The 27,538-nt window shown below is 46.4% G+C and overlaps 1 protein-coding gene across 1 annotated transcript in view; it reads right to left on the minus strand.

The window, feature by feature from the left end:
• Positions 1-1,159: 1,159 nt before the first annotated feature.
• The window catches only part of LOC111157620 (meiotic double-stranded break formation protein 1), an 88,298-nt gene continuing 61,919 nt past the window's right edge, over positions 1,160-27,538 (minus strand). Inside the window, exons 23-31 of the mRNA XM_022519198.1 lie at positions 20,465-20,575; positions 19,777-19,937; positions 16,323-16,404; positions 15,961-16,136; positions 4,649-4,730; positions 4,087-4,193; positions 2,261-2,392; positions 1,962-2,071; positions 1,160-1,205 (exon numbers count right to left, since the gene is read on the minus strand). Coding sequence (XP_022374906.1) covers positions 1,160-1,205; positions 1,962-2,071; positions 2,261-2,392; positions 4,087-4,193; positions 4,649-4,730; positions 15,961-16,136; positions 16,323-16,404; positions 19,777-19,937; positions 20,465-20,575 — 1,007 coding nt within the window. The remainder of the gene's footprint in view (positions 1,206-1,961; positions 2,072-2,260; positions 2,393-4,086; positions 4,194-4,648; positions 4,731-15,960; positions 16,137-16,322; positions 16,405-19,776; positions 19,938-20,464; positions 20,576-27,538) is intronic.

Consider the following 27,538-nt stretch of genomic DNA (forward strand, 5'->3'; position numbering starts at 1 on the left):
CGAAACTTTTCATAAGCTGACAGTATCTTTTAAACTGTAGTTGACGGGGGCGCCTGGGTGGCTCAGTGGGTTAAGCCTCTGCCCTCGGCTCAGGTCATGACCTCAGGGTCCTGGGATCGAGCCCCGCGTTGGGCTCTCTGCTCAGCAGGGAGCCTGCTTCCATGCCCTCTCTCTCTGCCTGCCACTCTGCCTATTTGTGATCTCTGTCAAATAAATAAATAAAATCTTAGAAAAAAAATTTTTTTAAACTGTAGTTGATGCAATCAGTTTGGCGGGTCACCACTAGCACTTTTTTTTTTTTTTTTTTTAAAAGACAACTGCAGTGCGGAGTTGGTGCATCCCCTGCTCGCCTCTCCAGTCCACCAGCTTCTAAACCTAGTTCGTCGGGGGCCTCCGTATCCGTTCATTAGGACGGAGTTCAGACCAGTGTTGTGCAGGGTCCCTACAGCCAAACCCGAGGAGCTGGGTGGGCTGCCCAGTTACGGGCACCCAGGTCGGGGAGGGGGGACAGGGGGCTCGGCAAGCGGACAAGGAGCCAGAGGCGCGGTGGGCTGAGTTGGGAACAGGAAGCAGGCACATTTGTGGAGAGCAGACAAAAGAACTGCACACGAGGGCGCACGGAAAAAACACAAGGGACCTGCTCTAGCCAGGGAACAGCTGGGCTGGGCTAGCGAGGCACAGGATTTGACCTGCTCAGCTTCCTTGCCTGGAAATTGCACCTCTCTCCACCTTCATGTGAGGTGAGGGAGCAGGTAAAGTGCCTCTTGGAGCACTTGGATCACACGGGTACCACACACATGGCCTTTCTCTGCACTTTCAGCCCCGTGGATGGCCTTGCTGGTTTTTTTCTGGGTACAACTGAGGCAGCCGGCTGGTGCTCTTTACATGTTACCAGAACAAATCTCAGCCCCCCGTCCCTGAGGAGGCCATCCATTCCTCACGGAAGCAGTCCACTGTCTGAGTGACAGAGTTACCAGCTCCAGGGAGCCGAGACAAGTCACGTCCGAAACGTTTTTGGAGACATGTGAGTGTATCATTTTATTTCCTGACTCCATTTTAACAATGGAGTTAATGGCTACAGTTGTCATCCATTTCCCCAACAATCCTTTCTCTTCACCAGGTCTTAGTTCTCTGTTTCTGGGCCTTCAAGTTACGAAGGTCAGTCTCTGATGTGGGACAGGGATACAGCCACCCCTCCCAGGCAACTGGCAGCAAAACATGAGAGGAAAACAGCAGAAAGGTGGAGCCAGCCATGGGAGAACTACACTTCCAGTGCTCAGAGGTGCCGTAGGAAGATTGGGCTGGGTTCTAAAGCTGGGACCCAAACACCAGGGTAGCTAGTTGCTATTCAACAGGGAACTGTTTCAGGCACAGGGGAAGGAGAGCCAGGGAGGTAGCCAGCAGGGATGGGGACTGAACCAGATTGAACACCCAGATGGAAGTGTCTCTGGGGCACCCCAACCACCCCCAGAGGGCCTCTAGCCACTGCCCACAGCCCCAGGCTTTCTCAGGGACATCACCACCCCCCCCCCCCACTGGGCTGAGGGAAGCACCTGTATCTGCTGGATTTGCGCAACTTTCTCCAAAGCTCTTGGGGAAGGACTGGCTCCTTCCTGAGTTTGGTAATGTGGCTTTGGAGGCAGACAAATGGGGGTCAGATCCTGATGCTATTACTGTGTGATCCTGGGCACATCATTTAACCTCTCTGGTCTAAGTTACACCTATGTTAACACCCTAGCTTCTGTGAGGATTAGACATGGTGCAAGTAATGTGCGTGGCCCTTGGTAGGAACTTAAAAAGAATAAGCCGTTGTCATTGCTATCACTATTATTTTCACTGAAGCAGATGCTTTAAAGGACAGGGCTGTAGACAGTGTCACCTCTCTGAAGCATGATGCCACAGCCTCCCATAGCCTGAGTGACCTTGCCCAGGCCAAGGCTCCCAGATGCAAGAAAGGATACAGCATGTCCAGGGGTGGCTGGGTGGAGGAGCTACTCAGGGGAAGGTCCTCTAGGGAGGCCTGCAGGGTCTGAGCCGTGGTGTGATCAGCCAGGAGGCCCATGCTCTGGACCTGGGGAAAGAAGACGGCAGGGAAGACAGTCCTTCTCAGCAGCCACTCCACACAGGCCCTCTCAACCCTCCACCCTCTGCACTCTGACCTCCCCTCAGCTGCTGTGGCCAGAACCACCATCCTCCGCACAGAAGACGGCATGGAGGGTCTAGCCTTACAGTGGCTACACAGCATCCCCTCCCCACCCACCTGCAGGAAGAAGCCACGCAGAGCCTGTCGTGTGTTGTTCGACAGGGTAGAGAGGTCAGCCAGAGCCACGGCTTGCAGAACATGACCCACCTCCTCGTGAGAAAGGACACTGCTGCTCTGGAACCGCACAAGCTAGGCCAGGGAGAGAAGCCCCAAACACACGGGGATATTTCCTGTGCCTCTGCTGTGTCTGGCCCTGGGCTGGGGGCACAGATCTGAAGCCCAGAGAACCCTGCTTTCAGAACCTCAGAGCTGGTGGGCAGAGGTGGGGTTGTGTCATAGAAGAAGGGTGTAAACTAGGCACACTGTGAAACATTCAGAGAGTTGGCCCTGCTGACCTCTTCAGTACCCTTCCCCTCACTCCTTGGCCCTGCACAAAACACGCATGGCCAAAAAGGACTATGTGTGGTTACCCAAACACACCACCATGTGTTCATTTACCTGCTATTTTCACTTCACTGCCTGGAACACTTTTCCTCCTCTTTGCCTATTAATCCTTCAAACCTCAGCTAAAATGTTACCTTCCTGCTGAATGTTTCCATTTCATTAAAACAGGAGAGGCATTAATTGAGTGCTTACTGCATCCTTATTCACCTCTCCTTCCTGGCTTTGGCAGAAGCAATTACAGTCAACCTTTGAACAACACGAGAGTGAACTGCACAGGTCCACTTAGACACACATTTTTTCGATAAATACAGTATTATAAAAGTATTTTCTTTTTATGATTTTCTTAGTAACATTTTCTAGCTTCCTTTATTGTAAAAATCAGTATTTAGTACACATAACACACAAAATATGTGTTAACTGACAGTTTATGTTATCAGTAAGGCTTCTAGTCAACAGTGGGCTATTAGTAGTTAAGTTTTGGGGAGTCAAAAGTTAATATGCAGATTTCCAACTGTAAGGGGGTCAGCACCCCTAACCCCCACGTTATTCAGTGGTCAGCTGTGCTCGTCTCCGTGTTCCCACACCAACCACTGCCTTATTCACTGATCCACTTCACTACCATTCACAGGCTCACGGCTTTGTTCTTTATTCAGTGGGCACTTACTGTGTGCCAGGCACTTAGCATATCTTCTGCTGAGCCGCTAATAACATCATGGTTTTTTTAAAAAGATTTTACTTATTTATTTAACAGAGATCACAAGTAGGCAGAGAGAGAGAGAGACGGGGAGGCAGGTTCCCTGCTGAGCAGAGAGCCCAATGTGGGGCCCAATCCCAGGACCCTGGGATCATGACCTGAGCCGAAGGCAGAGGCTTAACCCACTGAGCCAACCCAGCTGCCCCATAACATCATGTTTTAACTATTAGTTTCCTTTTCTATTTTCTTCTCTAGACTGGGGGACCCTTAAAAGGGCAGAGCATTTGGCTCGGTGACATCTTTGGTCCCTAGCACAGGATCTGGATGTGGCAGACAAGCCTTGGCCAATGTTTCATGTGCAAATGAATTAGAAAGAGCATCTGGGGGGTGCCTGCGTTCAGCTGGGGTTGTGATCCCAGGATCCTGGGATTGGGTCCCATGTTGGGTTCCCTGCTCAGTGGGGAGCCTGCTTCTCCCTCTCCCTCTGCCTGCCTCTCCGTCTACTTGTGCTCTCTCCATATATAGCTGTCAAGTAAATAAATAAAAATCTTAAAAAAAAAAAAGAAAGAGTATCTGGGTCTTTTGGGGTGAGAAGATGTGGGTGCTTAGAGGAATTCTCTGAGCAGCTCTCATAGACGGTGAAGGCCCACCCAGCCCCTCTGCTTCTACCCCTCTGCCTGGCCTCTTCAGGACCACACAGCTCATAACAACCTTCACAGCACAGAACCATCCATTCTGCACTTACCAGGGTCATGAACCTCAAGATCTCAGGTCTGAGGAAGGAACTCTCTCCAGCATCCAGGAGGGTAAACAGCAAAAACCGATTCCAAGGCTGGGAGGCCACATGGAATGCTACAGGAAACACCAGTCACCCTGGGTTGTTACTGCTGCTTTTCTGTAGGCCTTGGAACATTGCTGAAGAGGACTTTCTCTTATTGTCTCAAAAAGGGGCTGCTCAGCTAGCGGCAGGGCCTGGGACAAATTGGCCACTGGAAGTTTCTTTCTTCCCTGGGCTTCTAGCCACCTATGCTGCCTGGCTCAGGGAGACCACATATCCCACTATTGTGGGAAGCAGGAGGAAGGGCTGTGCCACTTCAGAGCTTTGTGACCTTGGTTGGGCAGGTTACTTGAGCTCTCTGGACTGCAGCGCCATCTGTATAACGGACATTATAATGCCCTTGCATGTTATGAAAAGAATTAAACAAAATGAGTGCTTATCAAAAAACAGAGGTTGGGAGTCTGGGACAGAAGGGTGGCAGGGGCTGGCCACCCCTATGGGAACATCAAAGAATGGGGAAGGTTTCTACCGATGTCTGGGCTCCGGGCATGCAGGTAGTCAAGCAAGGCTTCCAGGCAGCCAACACAGGCATAGGACAACAGAGGGTCCTTCTGCAAACAAACAAACAAATAAAACCCCTTCATGTCAGGTTTTGCCACCAATGAGTTTTGGTGCCAACCAAGAAAAGAAATTTTGGTTTTCAGAACAATCTGTATTTCAGAATTTTGGATTTGGGATTGTAACCATGTAGATAATCAAGAAATATCTGTTGCTTTTACCTCTAAACTCACACATAGAGCCAAGTGCTTATACTGATGATTTACCTATATTCTATCTACATTTAAGAGACCTTTTCAGGGGCGCCTGGGTGGCTCAGTGGGTTAAAGCCTCTGCCTTCGGCTCAGGTCATGATCCCAGGGTCCTGGGATCGAGCCCCGCATTGGGCTCTCTGCTCAGCAGAGAGTCTGCTTCCTCCTATCTCTCTCTGCCTGCTTCTCTGCCTACTTGTGATCTCTGTCAAATAAATAAATAAAATCTTTAAAAAAAAAAGAGAGAGAGACCTTTTCAGAAAAGGAGCAGTGCCTGGGTGGCTCAGATGGTTAAGTATCTGCCTTTGGCTCAGGTCATTATCTCAGGGTTCTGGAATCAAGGCCCACATTGGGCTCCCAGCTCAGTAGGGAGTTTACTTCTCTCTTTCCCTCTGTGCACCCCCTTCCCACCCCACTCCTGCTTTTGCTCTCTCAAATAAATAAATAAAATCTTTTTTAAAAGAAGAGAGGAAGACTTTCAGAAAAGGAGTTAAACCCTGGGCTCCACTAAGAGATTCACAGATTACAGACTCTGTAAGAACCTCACAGTTTATCTAAACCAGTAGGTTTCCACCTTTTTTTTTTAAAAGCAGAACATTACATCGAACAAAATTTTATGCTCTAATAAGCATACCAAATGATCTCACTATCATCAGTCATTAGAGAAATGCAAATGAAAACCACCATGAGGTACAATTACAACACTTACCAACAGCTAAAATTAAAAAGACTGACAATACCATGTTGGCCAGAATGTGGAGCAACTGGAACTCTCATACACTTTTGATGGGAAAGTAAAATAGTGAAGTCATTTTGGAAAAGTTTGATGGTTTCTTATAAACATATACTTACCATACATGGTAGGTAGAATTTTAAGACTCTCTCATGACCTCTGCTCCCAGATGTTACTCCTGTGATTATGCTACAGTATATGGCAAAAGGGGGATTGATTGGGCCCAAACTCGTCTACCAGCCCTTGAAAAGCAGTTTTTTCTGGCTGGTGGCAGAACCAGAGAGCCTGGGGTGTGAGGAGGACTCAGCATGCATGGGTGGTTTGAAGACAGAGGGGCTGGCTAAGGAGGAACGTGAACAACCTTAAAGAGCTGGGAGAGGCCCCAGAGGAAGAGGTGGATTTTTTCCCCCAGATCCCCCAGATAAGCACCCAGCCTGGCCAACACCTTGATTTCAGCCTTGTGAGACCCTGAACGAAGGACTTGGTTGAACCCACCCAGACTTCTGATGGAGAGAACTGTGGGATAGTACAGTGCGGTGCTAAGCCATTACATTTGTGGTAACTTGTTACACACTTAGAAACTGAATATGTTGTTTGACCCAGCAATTCCACTCCTAGATATGTACCCACAAGAAATAAAATCCTATGTCCACAGAAAGACTTGTACTTCAGTATTAACAACAATTTTACACATAATAGCCAAAAATCTGGAAGTTCCAAATCAATAGGTAAATGGGTAAACAGCTGTGGTATGGCCATATGATAGAAGACTGCTCACTAATAAAAAGAAATTTAGTACTGACACACATGACTCTCAAAAGCATTAAGCTAAGTGACAGAAGCTAAACACCCAAGACCACATTTTGTACAATTTCATTTGTATGAATTCTAGAAAGTTCAGTGACAGAATTCAGAAAATTCAGTGACAGAAAGCTGGTTAATATTTACTGAGGGACAGGGATAAGGAGAAGAGATTGGCTACAAATGGCACAAGGGAACTTTCTGGGGTGAGGGAAATGTTCTTGATCATGGTTGTGGTAGTGTTTATAAAACTATTTGTCAAAAGTCACTGAACTGAAAAATGAAGTCATTGAACTGTACACTTAGAATCAGTGAATTTTATTGCATGTAAGTTATATCTCAAAAAAACTGATCTTTTAAAATCTTTTTCTTTTTTTTATTTTTATTTCTTTATTTGTCAGAGAGCCAGAGAGAGAGATCAAGCAGGGGCAGAGGGAGAGGGAGGGGAAGAAGCAGACTCCCCTCTGAGCAAGGGTTCCCAGGACCCCGGGATCATAACCAGAGCCAAAGACAACCACTTAACCAACTAAGCCACCCAGGTGTCCCAAATAAAATGTTTTTTAAAAATAAACATTTTAAATTAAAAAAAAAAAAGAATATGGGACAGACTTAGACTTGGCATCCTTGCTTAGTCACGTATCATCTATGTGACCCTAGATCACTTACTCTTGCTGAGTGCAATTAAAAAAAATTACTGGGTTGCTGAGAGGGTTGGATGAGAATGGATATACGGTGTTCAGCCAGTGCTTGGCACAGAGTAAACAATAGTGGGTGAGAGCAGCCTCATGAAATGCACAAGAGGAAACATCCCCCCTCTTTAACAACTCCTGGGTTTTCTCCTAGAGCCCCTAAGGCCTCCAAGGCACACAGCTTGAAGTGTTTGAGCTAATCCACTCACCTATTTTAGCGCTAAGATAATGAGGTCCAGGGGGAAGCAATACTTGACTGGAAGACACCGGTACATATCAGTAAATGGCAGGTCTAGAACAAAATCCTAGGCTTTGTGCCCTTTCTCCTCCAATCTAAAATTAACTCTTGGGGCACCTGGGTGGCTCAGTCGGTTAAGTATCTGCCTTCAGCTCAGGTCATGATCCCAGGCAATTGAGTCCCTTGTTGGGCTGCCTCCTCGGTAGGGAGCCTGCTTCTCCCTCTGCCCCTCCCCCTGCTCATGCTCCCTTTCCTTCTCTCTGTCTCAAATAGATAAATAAAATCTTTTTAAAAAATAAAATTAACTCTTAACCAGTGGGAATTTCTAGCCTCTTCCCAGGTATGCAAGATCACATAGCCACAGGCCAGCACACTTTGGCTTCCCCACCTGGTGAAGAGCTGTGGCCCCAGTGCCACTCTCTGACCCCATGCCCATATTACCTAACATACCCAGTGAGGACTGGCTGAATGGTGTGTGGGGAGCCGGGGCCACTGGGCATTAGGAAAGCCAGGTACTACTACTTAGGTTACAATGGCTTCTATTCACAAGAGGCACTTCTTGAGACACAGAAAGAACATGGATTTTGTAGCCAAAAAGACTTAGGCTTGAATTCTGACCTAAAAATGTGTGACCTCAAGTAAGTTACTTAATATCTCTGGACTGTTTCCTTGCCTATAAAACTGAGATGAGGGGCACCTGCGTGGCTCAGCATCCAGCTCTTGATCTCAGCCCTGCACTGGGCTCCACGCTGAGCATGAAGCCTACTTAAAAAACAAAACGAACAAAACAAAACAAAAACCCCAAAAAACAAAAAAACCTAATACCTTATAGAGGAATTGTAATGAATAAACAACATATGTCCAGTGCTTACACAGAGTAGGCACTCAGTCGATGTTCTCCCCACCTTCCACTCTCCGAGAACATTAACCTGACATGAACCTCTGCTCTAGTAGGAATGATCCTCAAGATCAAAACCTCACATCTTGTAAAATTAGCTCACTGATTTCCAAACTGATAACAACACTCCATGCCCACCCCAATCACAAAGCCGAGTTTGAGCACAAGGATAACTGTATCTTCCCTGCTCACACCCACTCTTACCCTTTCCCAAGCCTCCACAGAGATGTAGCAGCTGGACTGGAGTCCAGCGGACGTTCTTGCTGGAGACACCTGGTTTCTGCTTGGAGACCCCCAGCCACAAGACACTCTTTTCGATTCCTCCCAAGGTGGCCTGCTCTACTGTTAGTCTTGGCCAGGAGAAAAGGCCCCTGCCTGTCTTCCTGCAGCTCCACTTGCTGGCCAAGGTCTCCATCTCCAAAGAAAACCAGAATAAACCTACTTTATTTCTACTCCGGAGACCTTCAGAGATTTGTAGTCCTGAGGTTCCTCTGAGAACTAAGCAGAAGAAAAGTTTGCTCTGGCTTTGCCCTACTCCAGTGCCATGCAAATCACACGAATGACAACAGCCCTTCTTTGGACCCTTCCACTGCTACTAATGTGCTCTCTTTCCCCCACGTAACCCAGCGTGATGAACCCTGGACACTGTCTATCCTCACTGCAACCAACGTATCTCTCCTGTGCTCCATTCCTGGGGGAATGGAAGCTGTTCTAAGAGGCCCAAATCACTTACTGCTGAAAGAGTCCTTTTGTTTTGCAGATAGAGAAATTGAGAATCAATAAGAGATTGAATTGACTTGCTAAACCCTTCAGAGTTAGGAGCTGGGCAGGGGCTCAATGCAGATCTCTATGATTCTGGCCAATGCACCTTCCACTGCACTGCACTGGCCCGCCTCGGTCAGAGAGCAGCAGATGCTCCACACGCTGCCCAGCACTCCATCAGCGGTGTTGATGCTACGTGGCTGCTTTGGCCCAGAGACGTCAAGGAGGACCAGCACTCAGCGCACTAGCTTATGCAGTATTGTCATTCTTTCCCCTTTGATACCGCTTTCTAAAATAACAGCTTTAATGAGATCTAATCCATAAACCATAAAATTCATTCTTTTAAGGGTACAGATCAGCATATAGTATATTCACAGAGTTGTGCAGCTATAGAATTCCAGAGTATTTTCATCATCCCAAGGAGAAACCTCATTACTCATTAGCAGTTATTCCCAATTCCCTGCCCCCCTAACCCCGGTCCTAGGCAACCACTAATCTACTTCCTGTCTCTACAGATTTGCCTATCTTGGACATTTCATCTAAATGAAATCATATCATACATTGTTTTTATGTCTGATTTCTTTCACTGAGCATGTTTTCAAGGTTCATCTATATTGTAGCATGTGACTACCTCATTACTTTTTATGGCCAGACAGTATTCATTTGTATATACAATTTATTTATCCATTCATCAGCTGGCGAACATTGGGGTTCTTTGTACTTTGGAACTACTATGAAGAGTACTGCTATGAACAACTGTATACAAGCATCTGTGTAGATAAACGCTTTCAATTTTCTTGGGCATAATACCTGGGAGTAGAATTGTTGGGTCATATGGTAATTCCACATTTAGCTTTTTGAAGCACTTCCAGGCTGTATTCCAAAGCAGCTGTGTCATTTTGCGTTCCCATCAACAACCTGTGAGGGTTCCATTTACTCTACATTCTCACAACATTTGATATTATCTATCTCTTGTTTTTAGCTATACCAGTGGGTGTGAAATGGACCTCACTGTCATTTACTTGAGTCACAGCAATAATCTCTTGCTCAACAGTCCCCTTGCCTTCAGGCTTTCCCCTCCCACCCCTCTTCCCTACTGGGGTTGCCAGTGATCAAAAACTCAGTCTGATATCAGATAAAGGACTGGTATCCAAAATCTAAAGAACTTATCACGGGCGCCTTGGTGGCTCAGTGGGTTAAGCCTCTGCCTTCGGCTCAGGTCATGATCTCAGGGTCCTGGGATCGAGCTCTGCATCAGGCTCCCTGCTCAGCGGGGAGCCTGCTTTCTCCTCTCAGCCTGCCTCTCCACCTACTTGTGATCTCTGTCAAATAAATAAGTAAAATCTTAAAAAAAAAAAAAAAAGAACTTATCAAACTCAATACCCACAGAACAAATAATTCAATCAAGAAATGGGCAGAAGACATGAACAGACATTTCTGCAAAGAAGACATCCAAATGGCCAACAGACACATGAAAAAGTGCTCAACATCACTCAGCATCAGGGAAATACAAATCAAAACCACAGTGAGTTACCTCCTCACACGAGTCAGAATGGCTGAAATTAAGAAGTCAGGAAACAACAGTTGTTGGTGAGGATGCGGAGAAAGGGGAACCCTCCTACACTGTTGGTGGGAATGCAAGATGGTGCAGACACTCTGGAAAACAGTATGGAGGTTCCTCAAAAAATTGAAAATAGAGCTACACTACAACCCAGCAATTGCACTACTGGGTATTTATCCTAAAGATACAAATGTAGTGATCTGAAGGGGCATATGCACCCCAATGTTTATAGCAGCAATGTCCACAATAGCCAAACTATGGAAAGAGCTTAAAAGTCCATCAACAGATGAATGGATGCCTGGGTGGCTCAGTCGTTAAACATCTGCCTTCGGCTTGGGTCATGATCCCAGGGTCCTGGGATGGAGCCCTGCATCAGGCTCCCTGCCCAGCAGGAAGCCTGCTTCTCCCTCCCTCCCCCACTCCCCCTGCTTGTGTTTTCTCTCTCTCTCTCTCTCTCTCTCTCTCTCTCTCTGTCAAATAAATAAATAAAATCTTAAAAAACAATGGAAAAAAAAAAAAAAAAAAAAAAAAAAAAAAAAAAAAATATATATATATAAGCACACACAATGGAATATTATGCAGCCATCAAAACCCCCCAAATCTTGCCATTTGCAACAACATGGATGGAACTAGAGGAAATAAGTCAATCAGAGAAAGACAATTACCATATGATCTCTCTGATATGAGGAAATTGAGAAACAAGACAGAGGCTCATAGGGGAAGGGAGGGAAATACGAAACAAGAAAAAATCAGAGAGGGAAATAAACCACAAGAGACTCTTAATCTGAGGAAACTGAGGGTTGTTGGAGGGGAGGGGGTAGGAGGGATGAGGGTGGCTGAGTGATGGACATCGGGGAGCTTACGTGCTACGGTAAGTGCTGTGAATTGTGTAAGACTGATGAATCACAGACCTGTACCCCTGAAACAAATAATACATTATATGTTAATAAAACCCACAGATAAGAGCTCAGATAGGAAAACCTGGATTTCAGTCTCATAGACCTGGAGTACAGAAACCATCTGACTTCACCTGTAATAATCATCTACAAAATTATATAGTAAATTCACGTTAGTTAAAAAAAACAAATGTGGTAAAGAGGTTTCATTCCATGATATTAAAAAAATGTAACAAAATTACTTTATTTCTTAACTTTGTATATAACACATGTGTCATATGAATTTCTTTAAAGATTTTCAATAAAAGAACAAGTAGTAAAATGAAAAAAAAAAAACAACTCAATCTGATAGAAGCCCTTCATGGCTCCCCTCAACACTTCTTGGCCTGGCACATAAGGTACTGACTGGTATCGTCTGTGCCCAGCTCCTCAGTGTCATCTTCTAATTCTTGCCACCCGCCCCCCTGACCACTGCACACTTCTATATTACGTGCTTTTGCTCATGCTGTCTTCCCTGCCTGCAATGCCCTTCCCTCTACCTCTGCCTAGACACTGTTTAAGTCTGAATTCAACGTCACCTTCTCTGTGAGACTCCCTATGACCTCCGCAAGCAGCAGAAGCTTTTGCCTAAAAGTTTTACGGAAGAAGACAGAAATGCAGACCACTGGCCATATAATAAAATATGATAAATGTAACCCTTATTACAGGGGTGAATAAGCCATTCCAGGAGCTCAGGAGAGAGAGAGAGAGAGAGAATGAGACCTCCTGGATTGCTTGGAGAGACCTTGGATTTCTATGGAATAATGTTTGCTGAATGTATAAATGATTGAACAAATGAAGAACTATTTTTAAACAGCAAACCTATGGAAGGGTCCTAAGGAGGTTTAGCTCCAGCCCTGGAGGAAGGAGAAGGACAGAGAAAAAAAATGACTCTTCCATATACTTCCTTGGGTCAAGGGAGTGACAGAAAGGTCATTATGGCTGAAAACAATAGGGCAGGGAATTTCTCAGGAATGTGTCAGTGAGAGAAAGGAGGAAGGGGCTTCTTGGTCCTGTTCACCAGGCTGTGACAGGGACAGTGACTGTGAGGCTGAGCAACTCCCCACACAGACCCAGTAGCCTCTTCATGAGGAATTCATGAGTTACTCCAGTTGGTTCACCTTCCCCGGGACTGCTGAGGAGAGTCAAAAACTTCCAGAGAGATAAATAGTATATTATTCTACTTATATGAGGTCCTAGAATAGTTAAATAGTCAAATAGAGACAGAAAGCAGAATGGTGGTTGTCAAGGGATGGGGAGAGGGAGCAGTGGGGAGTTACTGTTTGATGTGGACAGTTTCAGTTTGACAAGATGAAGAAGTTTTGGAGAAAGAAGGTGGTAGTGTTTGTACAACAATGTAAATGTACTTACTACCACAGAACTGTAACTTAAAAATGATTAAAATGGTTAATTTTGTTATGTAATATTTTACCATGATTAAAAAAGAAAAAGACTGCCAGAGGCACAGAAGAGTGTCACAGGCTGATGACATCCAGGCTCTTTGGCAGGAGAGCTGAATGGTAATGGTGCTACAGGAAGTCACTGACCCCCTTGTGTTTAGGCTACTGGTTTGAGGAAAGTTTTTCATTACTCAAGGCCTGGTTCGAATGCAACCTCTCCTGTAGAGACTTTCTTGATTCAAATAATAGGTCATTTTGGCATTAATTGTAATTATTAGTATTTCCTACTATCTGAGTGCTTAAATGGCTAGAACCATAACATATTCATTTCTGTGTCCTCATTCACTCATTCAACGAACATCACATACCAATTTGGTGCCAGGCTTTACGCTGGATGTTGAGTATAAGGGAGTAATTTTTCTCTTATGTTCTGAATGTTAAAATAGGAACTTTGGCCTTTTCAAAAACATTGGAGAGAAAGCATTTGCCTTTCCTCTCACATTTAACTGGCTCCTCCTCACCAAAGGAGAGATTTATCTGATAGGTAAAATGTTAGCTTAACATTTAATGTGCCAGCAGGACAGGATCAAGGTATTAAAGGTCATGTTCCCATGAACTTAAACTCTTAAGATCATGGCCAGGTGGCAAAGTGTCCATAATGTAAACATAATTTCCCTGCTTATGGGCTTCTGGTATGGCCTGGGGGGAAAAGAGGGTGGTTCAAAAGCTCTTTTTGAGGGGCACCTGGGTGGCTCAGTGGGTTAAGCCTCTGCCTTCGTCTCAGGTCATGATCTCAGGGTCCTGGGATCGAGCCCCGCATCGGGCTCTCTGCTCAGCAGTGAGCCTGCTTCCCCCTCTCTCTGCCTGCCTCTCTGCCTGCTTGTGATCTCTCTCTCTCTATCTGTCAAATAAATAAAATCTTAAAAAAAAATAAAAAATAAAAAATAAAAACATTAATTAGGGGGTTGGGGTGGGTGGGATTATGGACATTGGGGAGGTATGTGCTATGGTGAGTGCTGTGAAATGTGTAAACCTGGCAATTCACAGACATGTACCCCTAGGGATAAAAATATATTATATGTTTAAAAGAAAATAAAATTTATTAAAAACATTAATTAATTAATTAATTAAAAGGGAAAAAGCTCTTTTGGATAGATATAAAGCAAGTATACTAAAATGCTAATGGTAGAATCTAGGTGGTGGGTGTATGCTGTTTTGGTTAGACTTGGACTCCCACAAAAAGTCTTTCACCTTTGCTGTATATGGAAAAACTCCAAGCCAAAAAAAAGCCCAGTATGATCTGAAGTCCCAGCTACATTCTCCTATAGTGTTTACCAGAAATAAAGCTGATATTTTGGTTCTCATCTGATTTCTGAATTTTTTGAACGCACAAGGGGAACAAGACACAAAGATTAGTCAGACATAGTTCCTACCTTTAAGGAGCTCACAGCCTGGGAAAGACTGATATGAAAATGGGGACTTACAGCAGAGAGAGCTAAGTGCCTTGTGCATAGATATGCTGGCAGGACAAGTCTCAGCAACCACAGAGCCAGCACAGGGCGACTCCTGGAGCATCCTCTATCTCCTTACATTTCCAACTTTCCCCATACTGTGTAGAGGTCCAGTGGGGACCAATCCTTGAATATAATCTCCCACAATCAATAGCCATATCATATATGTGCAATAACCAAATAGAGTCTACTCAAATCACGGCCCCCTTCCTACCCCCAGAAGTCTCTGCAACTCGTCTCACTCATTTGCTGGCTCCCTGCACCTCCCTCCTCTTGTCCCATGAATGACTTGCCATCAGATCACACTGGATCTGACTGTCTCCCTTAGACAAGCTCCAAAGGGCAAGGAAAGAGAGTCCAAGTCTAACTAAAACAGCATAAACATATAGGGCTTCAGTCACCTTATGGTGGCTGGCTCTTATTTGAAAATAATACACACTAACCTTCTTAGAATAAAGTCCTGGGGAATCAAGGGTGGGAGACAGGTCACGAGGCCAGGGACAGGGAATGAGTCCATACCAGAGAACAAAATGGTGCTGCCATTAAGATAAATGCCATTTCTGATAACCCCCTGCCCTTGGGGAAGAAAGACAAGTCATGTGGTCTTTCCAGCCCAGTTCAATCACCTCCTTCAGGAAACCTTCTCTGACAGCTAGCTCTGCACTAACCCTATACCAGCCTATTAGTTATACCTGGGACTCCCACAGTGCAGTTGTCCCTTTAGCCCCAAACTGACCACATGGTGTTATCACCTCTTGTCTATATGGCAGCCCACAACCAAATGCTCACTCTTCAAAGGCAGACACGTGACCTACCTCCATGCCCCAACTACTCTTCCCAGCATTCGAAAGCTGGATAAACAATGATCTCCAAAAGTCCTCTGAGTTGTGAAACATAAAACCCTATGAGGTAGATATCTACTGTTTCGGCTTACATGATATTCATTCCTCCTTTTTCTGTGAACAGTTTTCTTTGCAGAACCATCCCTCTTTTATGTTCACTCTACACGAGTTATGGAGAGCTGACCATATGCCCCAGCCTCCGGGAGAGGGCACTGGCCCAAGCCAGGTCAACCAGAGCATCAGATGGCCCAGCCACAGTGACTGGCACATCATCCCAGCCAGGCTAATGACACTCCGTTCTGGCCACTGTTGGGAAATAGAAAGTCTCTTGTTGCTGGAAAGGTGCTGCTATTGGTCATCTTACCATCCCATGAGAACAAAGCTGAGAGAAATGCAGAACCAAGACATGGACACAGAGTTCTGATAACATTGTCTGAGCCCATGGGATCCAGGTGGACCTGAAGCCAGTGCTGAGCCCTGGCCTTCTCAGTTATGAGCCATTTTGAGTTTCATTTCTGTCACTATAACTTTAAAAGTCCCAATTAATCCACCTCCCAATCCTGGAGGAAATACCAGGTTCCTGACAAGCAGCTACCTCTTCCTACAGTTGTTCTGGGAGAAGCAAGCTCCACTGACAGGGTCCCGTTCAGCAAGGGCCTTACCTGCACCAAGAGGTTCTGCAGTCCAATGACCAGGGACAACACCTGTGATATTCTCAGTGGAGCTAGGACAGTGTTCTCAGAGGCCGGTGGTGGCTGGGCCCCTGAAGGCACCAGGGCCACAAGGGCAGAGGAAAAGTTTTGCTGCAGGGCTGTCCGCAGGAAGCACAAGATGGCAGCTGAAAGCAAGAACCCGCTTATACTCAGTTCCTTCCTCCTTTCTCACCTCCCACCTAGCTCTGTCACAGGGGGAAGACAGTGGAGATAATAATAGGGTGACCACAGGCTGGTCTGGGGAGAGTGGTCCCATCTCACAGTCTAAGGGAAAAGCTCTTCCTTTCCTGTAGAGTGCCCTGGGGCCATACCTGAGAGCAGCACAGCCTTTTCCTTTGGAAAGCTGAGGACCTTCAATACTTGGTCCAGTTCCACGGACAGTTTCTGGTGAACCTGGTAGGGCAGAGGTAAGTGGACACCTCCCACATTCTGGAAGCTTGAGCAGAAAATAACCTGTCCCAACAGCTCCTCTGTACCCACACATACCTACTGCATCCAGAGGGACAGAGGAGACCACACAGACTTGTTAGCCCACAACCCCTGGATTCAGGAATGTGGAGGCAAATTAGCCTGTACATAGAGGACCCTTCTTCTCCCAAATCTCCCTCATCGTCAATGAACTCTTCCACCAGGAAACCTTCCTGGCCTCATGTGTGACTCAGTCTCCACTCCAGCCCACCATCCAACTTAGATCTAGAGCCAGACAGCCCAGAATCAAAACCCTGGCTCTGCCACTAGCTATCCAAGTGGCCAAGGGGAATTCACTGCCCCTCTCCCAGCCTGCCTCACTTTCTTCACGTATGAAACGGGAACAATGACGCCTGCTTTCACTCCTTCCAGAACTATTGTGAAGAACAGCTGAGGCTCAGCATTGGGGAACGTGTCTTTAAAGCCAAAGCACTGTCCAAACTGAGGGGTTAGTTGGGAGTCATGGGTTCAAAGCTGAGTCTGCTCTGCTCGCCTCACCCAGAACACACGCTGCTTCAAGGCAGGAATTACTTCTCTGCCTTCTCTACTTCTTCTACTTCTCTGGATCTATCACAGTCTGACACAAAGCAGTTTGTCAAAAATGCTTGGCTGGTGGAATCAGCAGGTTCTAGGTGGAAGAACCAATCTGTACAAAGGTATTGAGATGACATACTAATGTAAGATGCTAATAGAGGAAACTGTATAGGAGTTATTCGGGAACTCTGTGATATCAGCTCAATCTTTCAGTACAGCTAAAACTACCTTTAAAATAAAGGCTATTGGGACACCTGGGTGGCTTAGTCAGCTAAGCGGCTGCCTTCTGCTAAGGTCATGATCCCAAAGTTCTAGGATCAAGTCCCACATTGGGCTCCTTGGTCAGCAGAAGAGCCTGCTTCTCCCTCTGCTTGCTGTTCCCCCTGCTTGTGTGCTCTTGCTCTCTTTCTCTGAAAATAAATAAATAGTGCTTGCTTTGGCAGCATATATACTGAAAATATAAATAAATAAAATGTTAAAAAATAAATAAAATAAGGGCGCCTAGGTGTCTCAGATGGTTGAGCACCTGCCTTCAGCTCAGGTCATGATCTCCAGGTCTTGAAATCAAGCCCCACATCCTGCTCCCAGCTCAGCAGAAAGTCTGCTTCTCCCTTTCCTTCTGCCTCAACCCCTGCTTGTGCTCTCCCTCTCTTGAATGAATAAAATGTTTAAAAAAGAAATAAATTAATAAAATAAAATAAAGGCTATTAGGGATGCCTGGGTGACTCAGGTCATGATCTCAGGGTCCCGGGATCGAGCCCAGCTTTGGGCTCCCTGCTCAGTGGGGAGCCTGCTTCTCTCTCTGCTTCTGCCCCTCCCCCTCCATACTTATTTGCTTGTGCTCTCTCTAGTTCCCTCCCTTTCAAAAAAAAAATAAATAAAATCTTTAAAAAAATAAAGGCAATTAAGAATCAATCACTCAGGGGCGCCTGGGTGGCTCAGTGGGTTAAGCCTCTGCCTTTGGCACAGGTCATGATCTCAGGGTCCTGGGATCGAGCCTCACATTGGGCTCTCTGCTCGGTGGGGAGCCTGCTCCGCCCCCCCCCCCCCCCCCCCCCCCCCCCCCCCCGTCTACTTGTGATCTCTCTCTCTGTCAAATAAATAAATAAAATCTTAAAAAAAAAAAAAGAATCAATCACTCAAGGGCGTCTGGGTGGCTCAGTCATTAAGCATCTGCCTTTCGCTCAGGTCATGATCCCAGGGTCCTGGGATTGAGCCCTGTGTCAGGCTCTCTGCTTGGTAGGAAGCCTGCTTCTCTCTCTCCCACTCCCCCTGCTTGTGTTCCCCTCTCTCGCTGTGTCCCTTTCTGTCAAATAAATAAAATCTTTAAAAATAAAAGAATCAATCACTCAATCAAACCATCAACTGTATGGAGATATGAAAGAGCAAAGCTGATTTGGAGAGGAGCTAACAGTTGGTCAGAGGACAGAGGAGGGCAGAATGGCAGAAAGTAAGGCTGCAGAAGGACCAAGGTGAGCAGGGTCTCAGCGGCCATGTGGTGCATGCAGACAGATTGGCTGCAGGGACAGGAGATATGGAGCAAGGGAAAGACCAGGGACCAGGAGACTGAATAGGCCACTTCAGAGGTGAGGACGAACCATGAAGGCAGTGGAGAGGACTCAGAGTGGAGGTGGTTAGTAGGTAACTGGCTGGGTATGAGCTGAAGACCAGAGAGCCAGGGACACGGTGCAGGTTCCCACACAGGCAGGTGACTGCAGGGGTAAGGTGGGCCCAACAGCCTCACACAGAAAAGCAGAAAATGTTCCTGTCCCCAATCAATGCTATGGGCAACAACCAGAAGACTTATTATAGTACAGATCTGCCACAGCCTGATGCCACTTTAGAGGACAAACTTTATTTTGTTGTTGTTTTTTGGGTTTTTTTTGGAGGCCAAACTTTAAAAATGACTTCACTTCTACACAAATGAGCATGTGCCCAGCACTTCAATGGCACACGGCTGGGCACAGGGCAAAGACACCTCTAAGGCTAGAGGATGGTTTCTATCCACCAGCAGCAGTCAGGCTTAGGAAGGAGACACAGGAACATGGAGCAGCCCACATAGGAGTTCACACATGGCACTCTGATGACAAGGTCCCATACAAGGGGGTGAGGAGGGACTGAGAGGGAAGAGGTGCTTTGTGGATATGTCCACTGTTCCCCTGTTCCCTGCATGACCTTTCCCAACAATCACAATGACAGCTTGCATATGTCTGGCATTTCACGGCTTACCACCTAGCACTGTAAGGTCACAGGCTGGCTTCTGCCTTCCTGTCCAATGTGACAGGCCACTCCCTACATTCTAGTCACATGGTATCTCACCAGTCTCCAAATATGTACATATGTCCAAAATTTGTGCAGCTTCGTGTCTTTTTTTTCAAATTGTTCTCTTTACCTGGAATGCCTTTCCCTACTATATTTGCCTGGTACAATCTTACCTTTCAAAGCTTTGCTTGGAGACTACAATACAAAGTTTCCCAAGTGTGGGGTACATACATGCTGTATTTATTTCTTATTCCTCTGTGCCTAGAATACAGCCCGGCATGAAGGTTATCCATGTATGATAAATTAATATAAACCAACCTGACAACAACCATGGACATTTTCTTCCCCATTCTGTAGGCAAGGACACTGAAGCTCAGAGATTAAATATCTTGCCAAGGTTACTCAGCTAATAAGCCACAGAGCGGGAACCAGAACTCAGGAACTTTGTCACTCCTCTGTGTGCCACCCCATGCCCCAGAGCCACACGGGCTAGTGACTCACCTGCAGACTGCCATCGTGCTGCTGAGCAGAGAAGGAGGCAGTGAGCAGCCAGGCGGAACAAAGGAGTGTGGTGCTGGGAGAGGCCCCCTTGGTCCAGGTGAGTACCAGAGTCTTCTCCAGAAGCTCAATCAGGGCCGTGCTACTAAGGAGCACTGCAGCAGCTGGAGACGGTTGGCAGGGTAAGGGCTATGAGTTACTCAGGAGCCCCTGCTCGGGCTGCCGGCATCATGGTTAGCACCTGACGGGGACTTCACGCACACATGGTGAATGAACAAAAGGATTAGCTTTAGGCTCTACGGGTTCCAGCTTCATTCTAGAACCATAGGTTAACAGAACCAGAAAGGATCTTATGACCATCTGACCCATCGACATCCTTCCCATATGTATATATAGTTTTAAGATTTTATTTATTTATTTGACAGAGAGAGATACAGCACGAGAGAGAACACAAGCAGGGGGAGTGGGAGAGGGAGAAGCAGGCTTCCCGCGGAGCAGGGAGCCCGATGTGGGGCTCGATCCCAGGACTCTGGGATCATGACCTGAGCCAAAGGCAGACACTTAACGACTGAGCACCCCAAGAGCCCCTCCCGATATATATTTTCACAAGCGGAAAAAAACTACGGGCAGCAAAGGCCACAGACACTGCCCAGCACCCCTCCTATTCATTGCCTCGCTGGGGCCTCAGCACCTCTTTTCTGACTGCTTGGTGTAGTCTGATGAAGGCTCCAGTACAGGAAGTTGAAGGCGGGCTGCAGGATGTCCACGTCAGCGGGGCCGCATTTCCCACACAGCTTGCTCACTGCAAGAGTCCCCAGGCCCCATCATGTCACCCTTCATGGGTTCAATGCACAGCAGCACTCACAATTCTCACAAATAATGGCCTTCAACTGGCTAATTTCAGATGTTAGTCTGTCAGTCTTGGGGACCAAGCTCAAACTAAGTGTCCTTAGTAATACAGCCAAGGAAGAGAAACACAGTAACAAAAGTGAAGGCAAGCAGCCCACAGCTGCAGCTCAGGACAGACTACACAAGTTTATGTGATCTAAAGGCATCCTGTAACAGCACTGATGCCAGAGAAGACTCCAGGTTGGAGAGTCTGCAGAGGTCATCTAGGCCAGCCTGCCACACCTAGCAGGAAAAGATCCAGCCTCTGAAATCTTCCAGCAATGGGGCACTCACCACCTTTCCAGTGGACTCCATCAACATCAGTGTGAAGTTCCCTGAATTTGCCATATTCTCTCTCACATCACCCTCATCTGGCTAACTCCTTAACTCCTACTCAGCAATTGAGATTCAGCTCAAAGTTCACCTCCTCCATGAAGCCCTCTGTAACTTCTCATGGCAAGATTAGATGTCTATTGCTCCCCCAGCCCTCATCAGAGTAGTTACTACACTGTAAAGCAGACATCTACAGAACATATCCCTTTCCTCCTGGGATTCGGCACTCTGCTCCCTGACATACACCACCTCAATGTGAAACTTACCTAAGTCTCCGTTCACTGTTTTGGCGGCCACATCACACTTGACTTTTAAGTGGCTTGTGGTCAACCAGATAAGCAGCCCTCTCCTCACCCGTCTTCTACTCGCAATGCTCTCAAATAAAAGGATTATATATAAATGTATATTACACTTCACACGTATGTTTCAGGTCATTATTATCCTCTCCAGAGGCCCTTCTGACAGCGGTTTGATTTTGTCACAGGCGGTCTTCCTCCCAGCTGGGTATTACACTTGACCTGATAGGCTGGGAGGACCAGCACCAGGCCAAGCCTGAAGGCCCTTTTTTTTTTTTTTTTTTTTTTTTAAAGATTTTATTTATTTGTCAGAGAGAGAGAGAGGGAGAGAGAGCGAGCACAGGCAGACAGAATGGCAGGCAGAGGCAGAGGGAGAAGCAGGCTCCCCGCCAAGCAAGGAGCCCGATGCGGGACTTGATCCCAGGACGCTGGAATCATGACCTGAGCCGAAGGCAGCTGCTTAACCAACTGAGCCACCCAGGCGTCCCCTGAAGGCCCTTTTTAAGTCTGACACTGATCTCATGAGGACGCCTGGGCTCCAGGCAGGGAAAGAACCATCTTCACCTGTGGCAAGAGCACCTGACAGTCCGCAGCACCTGACTAAAGACACACCATTTTTCCTATTGATTTCAGTATTTCCTCAATAAATCTTCCTAAGGATACTGCCTATGAAGTGGCAACTGCATTAATCAGCAATGAAAGGTCCTGATGAGGTCTGGGTATAGGTGAAAGAGGCCTAGGGAACTGTGACGAGGATCATGAGATCCTGAGTCAGTTGCGGAGTGCGGTGGAGAAATGAGCTTGTGCCCAGAACAGGGAGTCTGCACAGAGCCGCACTGGAGGTCTACTGTGTGCCCAGCTTTTGAGTATTCCACATCTAGCTCTCCCTTATCGTAACCCTACATCAGCTAAGTACTACTGTTTTACTTGTGAGGAACTGAAAGCCAGGTGATTGCCCAAGGTTGCATAACTAGCGACTGAGAACAAACTGAGGTATTCCTGACTCCAGAGCTGTGCCTATCATATAATGTTCTGTTTGTTTCTTTTCCCAAACACTCCCACAGTACAATTAAAGAAAGATCTAAAAGGTCCCACAGCAGGAAGCTCACAGGAACAGTGACCCACTAGCTTCTTCCAAAAGGCTGAATGATGGAATAAAGGAGCATGCCCAGCCCTGGGCCCTCAGGCACTGTCCCAAGCCCAGGCACCTTGGTGAAGAAGCTTCATGGCCATGCTGTCCAGTTCTTGCTCTGATGTGTTCTTCAGCTGCACTAAAGAAAGGAGGCTCAGGAGCAATGGCAGGTTCCCTGAGGCTGCAAGGAACAGAAGGGCTGGTCAGGACACCTAATACTCAGATCACCTCAAGGTCAAACAGACGCCCTACCCCCCTGTAAATGTTTGCTGGGATTCACTCCTACCTCCTGCCTTCTTCCTTCAGTACAGGGGCAACTGACAAATTGGGTGCCAACTCTGGGCTGGGTACCAGAAATTTAATATTTCACTTAATCCCCCTTGTGAAATAGGGACTATTTCTATTTTGCAGTTAAGAAAACAGGCTCAGGGGCACCTGGGTGGCTCAGTGGGTTAAAGCCTCTGCCTTTGGCTCAGGTCATGGTCTCAGGGTCCAGTCCCGCATTGGGCTCTCTGCTCAGCGGGAAGCCTGCTTTCTCCTCTCTCTCTGCCTGCCTCTCTGCCTACTTGTGATCTGTCAAATAAATAGATAAAATCTTTAAATTATAAAAAGAAAGAAAGAAAGAAAAGAAAACAGCTCAGAGAGACTGAGTGACTTCTCCAAGCTCCGACAGCCAGTTAGTGGCAGGGTCAAGACTTGAGTTCAATCTGAGTTCAATGCCCACATTTTTTCAACTATGTTTCCATGAAATCTCATGGCTCTTATACATTATTATCAGTTAGATGTGACTTACCCTTCCCTGCCAAGGAAGGACTCAGCTCCTCTAGACTCTCTTAAATCTACCTGAAAACTTTCATCCTCAGTCAGGACTGATCAAATGAACTACAGTTCTCCTCCCACTTCCTCTTAATTGCTTGGAAATTTTAAATTTCAACTTTTTAAAAATAGGAAAAGATAAAGCAATGCCAACCTTTTCAGTGTCTTTAAACTGCACCAAACATCAAACTTCCTGGACTCCAGGGACTCCGGGGAGTCCCATTCCAGATTTGGAAACTATCCTTCTGGATCTCCCTAGCAGCTTCTAACACATTTCAGATCCACCCCCTTCCAAGCCCTTGCAGGCTGCTGCTGCCTTCCTGGCCTCCCCCATTATTTCCTGCTTTCTTCTTCCCAAATGGGGACTACCATTCTTATGACAAACAGCTCTGAACACATGCCATGCTGGGTGGGGACATGCATGCATAGACTGAACACATCCACTTATGCTAAACACACAGAAACATTAAACATAAACACATGCGCTCCATACACACACACACATACATCAAGTATGCTGCGTGCTTAGTCTCTGATGAGAGGAAGGAGGTAAAGTTTAGCTTGATCCCACACTGGCCTGACTTTTATTTTCCAGAGAAAACTCTGACTCTCTCCTGGAGCAGATCTCATCAGGGCACAGATGCCCACTCCTGAGTTAAAGGTCAAAACACGCCCCTGACAGCTCCAGACTAACCTCCTGAGGGAGAGGCCCCATGTTCCATCAACAGTTGTTGTAGGATCAACAGGAAGTGGCCTCGGATGAGACCACTCACTTCGACATCCTCATTCTTCCTCAAAAAGGTCCTTAGGACAATCAGTACTTTGCGGGCTGTGTCCACTGGGCTGGAATAGATGAGATCCTGAGCAGGAGAAAAGGAAGCCAGAGCTCAGAAGACATCACAGTTGGGGACAGGTAGATAGGAAAAAGAGAGGAACTGGAGAAGGACCCAGGATGATGGTGTCACAGAACCTGGGGAAGGGAGCACTGCCTTACTTGTCACCTATTATGTACTAATCGATTGAAAAGGTCCATCCCAAATAGGAAGAAACTGAGACTCAGAGCGATTATGTGGTATGCCAAAGGTCACACAAGCCAGTAAGTGGCACAGCTAAGATTTGAATCTCCTACTTCCAAGCCCAAAGTTGTTTCTACTTTCCAGGATGCCTCTCTCTGAAAAGGTAAGTTTTAGGGTCAAGAAGAGGTTATTTCAGACAAGGGACCTGAATGTGCCTTAAGGGAGAAAAAGAGATGGGGATGGAGATGTCACAGGACAGGAAAAGGATGGGTTAGGACAGATTCAGGGCACAGGAAGGGAAGCAAGGACCAGGTCAGCCCCCTTCTCTTCCACGGCATCTGCTATTTCTGCCCCAAGCTGTAAAGGCCTTGGGTTCAGAAGGTAGGAAAGGACATCACTTTTTATTTGCTTTCAGAGTTATTTTAACGAGTATATGTTACAGGCAAAGCCAGTCAGAAGCCACACCAGAGACCATCTTACTGATAGCTCCTGGCACCTACCAGCTCAAACAAGCCAATTCCTTTGGACAGGCTAACATGCTCGGTGCTATGCAGCCAAGGTCACTCACGAACTCCCTTTCCAGGGAGGACAGCTGACACACAGAGAGACATGGCTACAGGGCACCCAGCCAGACAACTCCAGATGTGCTGATCACTGGGTGACACAGGGCATCTGGGCTTGGCTCTTCACAAACGCCCACAGCTTCCAGAGAAACAACGATAAATCAACAGCGATTGCTCAACTATGGACTAATAACGTCAGGTCCTGCGATATGTTCAAACTGCAGCTGTATGTTTGCTGATGGATTAACTGTATCTTCAAAACTCTTCTAGGTAGGTGTCACCTTAATTTTTCAAATGAGGCAACAGGCAGATTAAGTAGCCTGCCTGTTGAGACATCGGTGGCACTATAAAATCTACTACGCTGTGAGTTAAGGAAAAACAGGCATGAGTTCGGCTTCATCTTTGTCACCTTATACATCTTCTCTGGAAGGAGATGATCACAGAATAGGAGGGTTAGGGAGACTCTCAGTTCATTTATATGAACCGTTTTACTTTACAGGGTATGAGGCTAAAGCCTGGAGAGGGTATGATTTGCCCAAGGTCAATTCCCTGATCCTGCTCCGTCACCAGCACTTGGCTACCTAGCTAGAGAGCTGGTCCCTCAGGACCCTGAGTTAAATTTTAACAGTCCAAAAGGAAGAAGGCTACACAGCCTTCTGTGGCTATGATGAATGCCAGGGAGGGAGAGTGCACCCCACTGTGTGGGTCAGTGCAGAAGGCTCTGGATGGAACACAGTCCACTCTGCAGTCTCTCCTGCCCAGAGCTGTCCAGAAATTTCTGAGTGGGATCAAGTAGGGTGATATGGGTAAGGAGGAAACAAACAGAGCTTCTGTGACATCATTGTTTTTCCACATTTAAACAACCTACATGAAAGACCACCCGTTGATAAGAGTGGCAATTAACAGCTTTGTTTTCAGCTGTTAATTACCCATATCAAAAACAGAAATTGGTACCGACACATATTTTTAGACACTTTTCCCCTCCTGTGGCTAGAAGCTGGGGAGAAATGGTAAGAATTATATGTATAAACAGACAGCAAAGTTGTTCCTTGCTATTCTTTTTCACCACTGATGTTTCCAGGATCTAATTTAGTGAAAAGCTCATTAACTTGTAGGCTCCAATCACAGTCATGACCTTTATTAGTTATATGACCTTGAGCAATTTAATAAGCTGTTCTGAGATTATCATTCTCTCTCTGATTCAATGATAAGCCTAACTGTGTACAGGATAACAAGAGTGTTTCCCTACATATTCTTTCCACATATTATTCCCATATATTTATCCACATGTTATCTCCAATTTATACACAAGGAAACTGAAGCTCAGAAAAGTCTTCATCTTCCTGGGTCCCTATGTAGCATCTAGCCCTTGGGATAGATTTTTCTTTTTGAACTCTAGGCCAGCAAACACAAGGCTCCTTCCTCCCTGCCCAGGAAGGAGGGATAGTGAGGGTGATTCACATCCAAGGACAGTAACTGGGTCACCACAATAAAGGGCGGAGTGCCTGCCCCAGCCTACCTGAGACATGGTCTCTCTAAGAATTTGGTCTTAGGATGCCTGGGTGGCTCAGTGGTTTAAGCCCCTGCCTTCAGCTCAGGTCAAGATCCCAGGGTCCTGGGATTGAGTTCCGCATTGGGCTCCTTGCTCGGCAGGGAGCCTGCTTCTCTCTCTGCCTCTGCCTGCCTCTCTGCCTGCTTGTGTGCGCGCTCTCTCTCTCTCTGACAAATAAATAAATAAAATCTTAAACAAACAAAAAAAAGAATTTGGTTTCTTGAGATTCATTTTCTCTTTAGCTTATTTCCTTTAAGTACTTACACTCCTTAAAGTTAGTGACGCAGGGTAGTCTTCCTCTAAGGAGGGATCGCCACCCTAGAAGGACCCAGACTGAGAAAGAAAACTTGGGGGAGGAAGATAATGAGCTCCATTTTAGACAGAAATGTCAAACAGATGATTCGCTACATGGGTCTGGAGCTCAGGAGAAAGGTCACAGATGGAGACAGAGATTTGGGTCATCGGCATGTAGCAGGAGGCAACCAAATCCATGAGAATTATTGACACAGCCCAGAAAGAAGACACTGAGTAAAAAGAGAACCTAGGACAAAACTTCGAGGCACTTCAACTTTCAAGCACTAGCTAGAAAGAAAACTTTTTATGAAAGAGACTGGAAGAAGCATCAAGAGAGGTAAGGGAAAAATTAAGAGAGCTGGTATTGCCAAAAGCAAGAGTGTGTCAATAAAAAGTGGACAATCATGAAATAATAACAGGTCATGTAAGATGAGAACCAAAAAGTCCACTGTAATTAGTCACAAGAACATTGCTGTTGATCTTGCTAAGAACAGTTTTAAGTAGCAATGTGGGCAAAAGCCAATGGGTGAAGGAATAAGTAAGAGATGACAGTTTTGAGAGCAGAAAACTACTTCTAGGGGTTTGGCTGTAAAGGGAAGGACATGAACATGAAAGGGTTCGGAAGGGAAGGACCAGTGAGCATCTGCGTCCCAGTAGAAGACAACCAGAGCAATCAGAAGTAAGCCTACGGGGCTTAGACTCTACCACTCCCATAGCCCAGTGTCATGACCTGAGGTTTCTTCCTAGCTTCACCACTCTTTGATTCTCCCTCCCAGGGATACTTTAGAAGTCTCTATAAGGGGACAGATGAAACAAGCGTCTGTGATTTCCTCAGTGGCAAGGGAACAGCCATATCCGAATGGCTAGTGCCTATT

Source organism: Enhydra lutris, unplaced genomic scaffold (genome assembly GCF_002288905.1).
Source record: "Enhydra lutris kenyoni isolate GAN:26980312 unplaced genomic scaffold, ASM228890v2 scaffoldscaffold55, whole genome shotgun sequence".
Classification (NCBI taxonomy): Eukaryota; Metazoa; Chordata; class Mammalia; order Carnivora; family Mustelidae; genus Enhydra; species Enhydra lutris.